The sequence below is a fragment of the Zea mays genome, chromosome 5 (genome assembly GCF_902167145.1).
Source record: "Zea mays cultivar B73 chromosome 5, Zm-B73-REFERENCE-NAM-5.0, whole genome shotgun sequence".
Lineage (NCBI taxonomy): Eukaryota > Viridiplantae > Streptophyta > Magnoliopsida > Poales > Poaceae > Zea > Zea mays.
Genome location: NC_050100.1, coordinates 71,448,726 through 71,456,047, shown reverse-complemented (window position 1 = coordinate 71,456,047; position 7,322 = coordinate 71,448,726). Strand labels below are relative to the sequence as shown.

General features: G+C 55.7%; 1 protein-coding gene across 1 annotated transcript; it reads right to left on the bottom strand.

Annotated features, from left to right (window-relative positions):
* Positions 1-1,951: 1,951 nt before the first annotated feature.
* Positions 1,952-6,021, bottom strand: LOC103626523 (phytosulfokine receptor 1). The gene is made up of 2 exons (XM_008646946.3): positions 5,474-6,021; positions 1,952-5,361 (listed from the first exon to the last, which is right to left on the bottom strand). Coding segments are annotated over exons 1-2 (3,270 nt in total). The 5' UTR covers positions 5,476-6,021; the 3' UTR covers positions 1,952-2,093.
* Between the last annotated feature and the right edge of the window lie 1,301 nt (positions 6,022-7,322).

The window sequence follows — 7,322 nt, the reverse complement described above, 5'->3', positions numbered from 1 at the left end:
GCATTTAATGAGACATGTCCATTCCGCGGGCAGGCGGCGACCAGTCCATTCCGCAGGCGGCGTGCCTGTCCATTCCACTGGCAGGCAGTACGCCCATACTGCTGCGTGCACTATGCTCATCATCACTCGCGCGTTACTGAGGAAGCAACCGTCGCATATCAATACTGCGTGGACTACGGATATCATGGCGCCAGGAGATTGCTCAAGCGTACTCGCATTAGATACTTCTATAATGTATTCCCTCCGTTTTGCTCCTAGGCCCACATGTCGGGGCTCAGCATCCTTGTACGTGCCCCCCCCCTTTGAGCTATAAAAGGGAGGGCACACGACGTTGCAAGGCAGATTCACTTAGACTCTCAGACTCACAAGTTCATACAAGCTCTCAAGCTCAATACAACACACAGTGGAGTAGGGTATTACGCTCCGGCGGCCTAAACCACTCTAAATTCCTGTGTTCACTCGTGTTCATCGACCATCTAGTAGACAGGCAAAACGCTTAGGCCCCCTCCTCATCTTAGGATTTAGGGCGGGTGCGTTCCGCCACCCGGCCGAAGAATTTCTTCTCCGACATCCAACCCAAAATCTGAGTGGGTCCTAAGTGGATGCCTACTAACTAATGGATCTTTGTAGCTACAACAAATAAGATAAAAAGTCCACCGAAAAATGGAGTTGGGATTTGTGCCCCCGCTCGGCCCAACATGGGTCCACCCCTATTTAATCACACACATAACATTATACAACTTCATATTCATACAAACCAAACAATAACAAAACTGCATTATCTTGTCTAGGTTAATTCAAGGACACGAGGGGTTCGAGAGCTTAGTCTCATGAATGCCCCAGGACACGAGGGTCTCAATGGCTTACTCTAATGAGCACCTCTAGGCACAAGAGGCCTAGGGGCTTTTAAAGTGCTAATTGGCTAATTGCTGCCCGTGACACCAAGCTCCTTGAGAACTTATATAATTCTTTCTCTAGGTTTTCACGTGACACTATATGCTTTAGGCTCTTAGATCACCCTAGGGTCACGTGGACTCTAGGTCTCTTTGTGACTTTATAAGTCTTAGTGCATAATTATTCGCTTATGGTGCCCTAATGTCAAGTCCACTGGCATCAAGTTTCTTCTCTCACCTGGACCATGGGAGGTTTTTGGAGCAATGATGTCTCGGAAACATCAATCCCATCATAGTGGATTCATGATAGCCTCTTATACTAGGATCATTGAGGATGTCTTAATGTCTACCGAGTTATGGTCTTCTCCGTGACACGTTATTTCCACAATAACAACCAATAGCCCTAGGGTAAGGGGATGGAGCCATAACCCTCAAGAGTGCTACCGCCTTAAAATTTGATATATAGTGTAGTATTTATATGAGTAAAATGCATTAGCGGTCTTGGAACTTTGCACATTATGTCATTTGAGGTCCTCGAACTCAGAAAACCAGTAAAACTAGTCCTCTAACTTAGTAAGACCGTACAAAGCCGTCTAAAACCGAGTTTGCTCAAACCATATGTCGGTGTGGCGTGTCACATTGGAGTCACTTGGGTCCCGAAACTCGTCATGTTGTATCATTTGGGTCCTTGAACTTGCCATGCATTGTTACTTGGGTCTCTAAACTTTGATTAGTATGTTCCAACGTGACACACCACGTGAGCATCCGCTTTGAGGAAACACGGTTTTAGATGTTTTTGGACTAAGTTAGAGGATTGATTTTTCTGTTTTTTTGAGTTCAAGTACCTAAGTGACACAACATATTAAGTTCAAGGACCGGTACTATATTTTACTCTAAGCTCCGTGATTCTATGAAAGATGATCACGTTGTTGTATGGTGAATGAATGATCTCAGCAGAAGTGTACATTGTATATATGTTCGAGGGATTTGCCATTTCATCATCAGCGGCAGTGGGCTTCGCTAATATCCATCGGACTCAAATCATAGACAGAGATGCATAGTAGCAAAGAGGCATCACTTGGAGATGTTCTTATTTGTTGTTTACAGTGTCAGCAGTTACTCTGTATGTACGATTATACGGTTAAATGATCAATGTAAACCTGTTTTACAAGTGCACATCTCCAATTTCATTTTACACATTCACCTCCAGTTACAAGTATTCACGGTGTGCACTGTGTCAGTCACCCGCGGCGCCAGCGAGGCGGAGGCGGCGATGGCTTCGAGCCACTCGACCACCTGCCGCGCCGTCGGCCGCGACTTGGGGTTATCGTTGACGCAGGCGCACGCCACGTCCAGCACCATCGCCGCCTCCTCCCGGTGCTTCCTCTCGTCGACGCTGGCGTCGATCACCTCGTCGCCCCTGGCCTCGCGCCGCATCCGCACCGCCCACGACGTCACGTCCCGGCCGCCGCCGACTGGCCGCGCCATGTCCACCGGCCGCCGCCCCGTCACGAGCTCCAGCAGCACCACGCCGAGGCTGTACACGTCCCCGCGGTAGGTGGCCACCGACGAGCTCCCGTACTCCGGCGGGATGTACCCCAGCGTGCCCACCAGGTCCGTCGTCACGTGCGTGTCCGTCGGGAGCACCAGCCTGGCCAGCCCGAAGTCCGCCAGCTTGGGCTCCAGCCGCGCGTCCAGGAGGATGTTGCTCGACTTGATGTCCCGGTGCAGGACGCGCGGCTCCGACGACGCGTGCAGGTGCGCCAGCCCGCGCGCCGCGCCGCGTGCGATGCCCAGCCGGGCCGGCCACGCCAGCGCGCCGCCGCCTCGCTCGTGGAGCCAGTGGTCAAGGCTGCCGTTCTCCATGTACGGGTAGATGAGCAGCCGGTCCTTGCCCGCACGGCAGTAGCCCTGCAGCGGCACCAGGTTCCGGTGCCGCACGCGCGACAGCGTCTCCACCTCGGCGCGGAACTCGCGCTCCATCTGCCAGAAATCGCCGGACAGCCGCTTCACCGCCACCTCGCTCCCGTCCGCCAGCGTCGCGCGGTACACCATCCCGAAACCGCCGCACCCGACGATGCAGGATGCGTCGAAGTTGCGCGTCGCCTTCATCACGTCCTCCAGCGTCATCGCGCGCTCGCCTTCGTCGCTATCCTCCTCATCGCCGGCCGGGAAGAGCAGTACCAGCGTGGACTTCGCCGCCGACTCGAGGCTGCCGTCGTCGTCGTCGTCGTCGTCTGCCGCCACTCTGGCGTTGTCCTCCTGCCGCTTTGACCACACGCGCCACGTCACGGCCGCGGCTACGGCGACGAGCAGCGCCGTCGCGACGCCGATCGCCGCCGCGACGCCGGTGCCGGCGCTCCGCTCCTGCTTGCCTCCCCCGCCGCCGTCGACCGTGCGCGGCGGCTCGTCCTTCCGCGTGCACCGCGCCACGTGGATGCCGCACAGCAGCGGGTTCCCCTGGAAGTCCCCCCGCGAGAACGTGGAGAACTGCCCGCCCACGGGGACCTCGCCGGAGAGGTTGTTGAACGAGACGTCGAAGTGGGAGAGGAAGCTGAGCTGCGTCAGCGACGCCGGGATCACGCCGGAGAGCGCGTTGTTGGACATGTCCAGCGACTCGAGGCTCGTCATCCCCGACAGGTCCGGTGGGATGGGTCCCGACAGCCTGTTCCAGCTCAGGTCAACGATGTGCACCCTGGTCAATGCCCCCAGCGCGGCCGGCACGCCGCCGGTGAGGTTGTTGTGTCCCAGGACCAGCGAAGGCGGGAAGCTGTCCACCTGATTATACTGCCGCCCCTGCACCGACGTGTTCCGGCGCATGAAGAACGGGAAGTCCTGCACCTGCGCCTCGTCGTCGCCGCCGTCACCATGAGCACCGGCGGCGACCAGCCCTGGCATCTGCGCCAAGCTACCCGGTATCTCCCCCTGCAGGGAATTGTTCGATATGTCGAGGTAGAAGAGGCGGTCGAATTGCCCCAGCCATGGTGGGATCGGGCCGGCGAGCCGGTTCCATGACAGGTCCAGCACTCTCAGTTTCCGGAGGCCGGCGATCCACGACGGAATTGTCCCGTGAAGCTCGCAGTTAGCAATGACCAGAACCTGGATGCTTGGGAAACCCGCGATGCCGGCGTCGTCCGACGGCATCTCCTCGCCGCCGTGGAAGTTCCTGGTGAGCACCAGGCTGGTCAGGTTAGGGAGGCCCTGCAGCGTCTGCAGCGCCGACGAGACGTTGGAGAAGCTGTTGCCGGTGAGCGAGAGGAAGGACAGCGCGGAGAAGTTGGCGAACGACGCCGGTATCTCGCCGGTGAGTTTGTTCCGGCCCAGGTTGAGCGCGGCCATGCCCCTGCACTCGGGAAGGCTCGCCGGGATGGGCCCCGTGAAGCCGTTGGCGCCGAGATCGAGGTACACCAGGCCCCTGAGCGCGCGGAAGTCGAGGCCGATGTCCCCGACGAACGAGTTGTTCCGGAGGTTGAGCACTCGGAGCAAGCGGCAGCGCGAGATCGTGGCGGGGAGCTCCCCGGAGAGCTGGTTGCTGGGCGCCGAGAGCTCCTGGAGGCCGGCGAGCGCGTCGAACACGTCGGGTAGCGGCCCGGAGAAGGCGTTGAAGGAAAAGTCGAGGCGGACGAGTCTGCTGAGGTTGCGCAGGCGAGGCGACAGTCCGCCGGAGATAGAGTTGGTGTGGAGGCTGAGGAACTGCAGCGACGTGACGCCGAAGAGATCGTCCGGGAGCGCGCCGTGGATGCCGTTGCCGTCGAGGGAGAGCTCGATGAGCGACCGGCATTGCCCGAACCCGGCAGGGAAGGCGCCGGACAGCCTGTTCAAGGAGAGCCGCAAAACGCGCAGCGCCGGAGACTCGGCGCACAGGGCGGCGGCGTGGACGGGCCCCCCGAAGGCGTTGCCCGATACGTCGTACGCGGACAGGTTGCGCGCGCCGGGGAGCACGGGGTGGGTGCCGTTGAACGCGTTGTACGAAACGTTGAACACGCGTGCCGCCGGGAGGTCGATCGCGCCGGCCGCGGCCGCCAGCAGCCCGCCGGCGAACGCGTTGGCGCTGACGTCGAGCACCTCGAGGCTGCGGAGCCGGAGCAGCCCCGCGGGCAGCGCGCCGCGCAGCGCGTTGCCGGAAAGGTCGAGCACCCGGAGCGCGACGAGGCCGGCGAGCGACGCGGCCACCTGGCCCCGCAGCGTCCGGTTGGGCAGCGCCAGCCCGACGACAGCCGCCGCCTCGCCGCACGTCACCCCGGGCCAGTCGCAGCACGCGTCGTCCGACGCGTTGGCGGCGGTCGGCCAGCCGTCGACCCCGGCGTCGAGACCCGCCGAGAACCCGCGCAACGCGGCGAGGTCGCCGGCGCCACACGGCTGCGTCTGCGCGGCGGCGCCGAAGATCCTGGACCGCGACAGCGCGGCCGCGCACAGCGCCGTCACTAGCAGCACCGCCGATGCTCTGCTCGCCATGTCGCCGGCCGGCCTTGCCACACGACACGACAAGACAAGGGTGGTGGTTAGCGACGATCAGCCGCCGGGAGCTACCAGCTAGCTAGCTAATGGTGATGGTAAACAGGCGCAGTGTATTCTCTCACATCTTGGTGTCATGATCAGGGATTCAGAGCGTCCTTCTTCAATCTTGCTTGCTCTTTCTTGTTCCCTTGCAGGAAGAAGTGTGTGTTGAGAGAGAGAGAGAGAAAGGAGCTACTGAGCTAGAGGGAGGGTAGAGAGAGTGAGAAGGAAAAGAGAGAGAGAAGGCACTCCGGGTTTGACTCTGCAGCTCAAGTTTAATACTGTTGCTTAGCTTACATCCTTGACCTGACCTGTCCTAATTCTTCAGGTTTCTAAGTGGTTTATAAAGTAGGCACTACATGTCATGATTTCAGATCCATGATCCACCTCTAAAGTTTTTTTTAGTTTTGCTTAGTGTGTAATTATATTTGTTGAGTGCTTGCTTTGCTTTACCTTGGTTTGGCTGAATTTGTTGGATGCATCTGGAAGCTGCATCTAAAGAAAAAAAAATGTCACCTCCAGACTGATCTTTCTTTCAGTGATCGTCTTCATCTCCGGGCTCCGGCTGCCTGACTGGTCGTGGACTGTATATCTTGTATCTTAGCATTGACCACCTTAATCCTGCCAGTGATTAATGGTGGGGAGTAATGGAGGTCAACGGCTGCTGGAGCGTGACACGTGGCGGTAAGGACCTGCAGCGGGCGCGCGGCCGTCGATCACGAAACGGAGGGCTGTTACTTGTTGTGGTTACTAGTTTAGCACAAAACTACCGTCCACCTAGGAACGACAATGAAAAATTTCCCGTCCGGTTTTAACTCTCCATCCTCGTTCTCGTGACGAAAAAATTCCTTAGGGCTTGTTCGGTTATTTTCAATCCATATGGATTGGAGGGGATTGATATGGATTGGAGGGGATTTTGACTTATCAAGGATTGAAACCCCCTCAATCCCCCTCAATCCATATGGATTGGGGTAGAACCGAACAAGCCCTTACGGGAATCCCCACGAACTCTCGGTGGGTATTTATTTTTGTCTCTGTCCCCGTTTAAATTATAATTAAGATATACTTTTTTTTGTTATTAATGCAAACATTATCACTTATACAAATTGTCAGATATAATAAATCATTATGTGTACATCAAAATAAACATGTTTGTATAATGAGTGATCTATTGACAAGGTAATTGATTATTTTTATCATTAAATATTATATGAAAACATTATCATATGTAAATTTAACAGGACCCCGCGGGGGACGGGGAAGGAGAATGCTTCCCCGTCCCTGTTTACCCGTCGGGGAAGAATTTTCCCTTTTCACATCTTCGCGGGAGAGAACCTTCTCCATTCCGATCCCCTAAGGGCTAGTTTGGGAGTCCGAAATCCGGAGAAGATTAGAGGGGCTAAAATTGAATAAGAAGGAGATTTTAACCCCTCCAATCCCCTCTGGTTTTATGGCTCCCAAACTAGCCCTAAGGGAGGAATTCTCCGCGGGGAATCAGAGATTAGGCCCGCCATCTCTACGTCCACCGGTAGTTGCAGTAGATTTACTCTCTCCCTTTTCCCCTTTGACTTAAACTAGAGACAATAATACAATAGTGAAGAGGATACGACTATTTATACCCTAAACTCAACTCTTTGAGGCGTATTATCCATTTTAATAGCTAAAGCATCAATTTGAGAGTGAAGAAGACCCTTTATATAATGAGAACATTAAGGAAACGATATTCATGCCGCTAGCGGCCTCATTAGTGCATAGAGAGTAACTTGTGTGCAATCAACACCCTCGTTAGACTTGGTATGATCAAGTGAGAGTCTTGTGTCTGCTACTCTCGGTGATTATTATCACATAAATGGCTAGGTGGCCATCAGAAGTATGGTGATCACACGCAGAGCTTGTGAGTGACCTAACTTGAAAATTGTACATGGTTGCGAG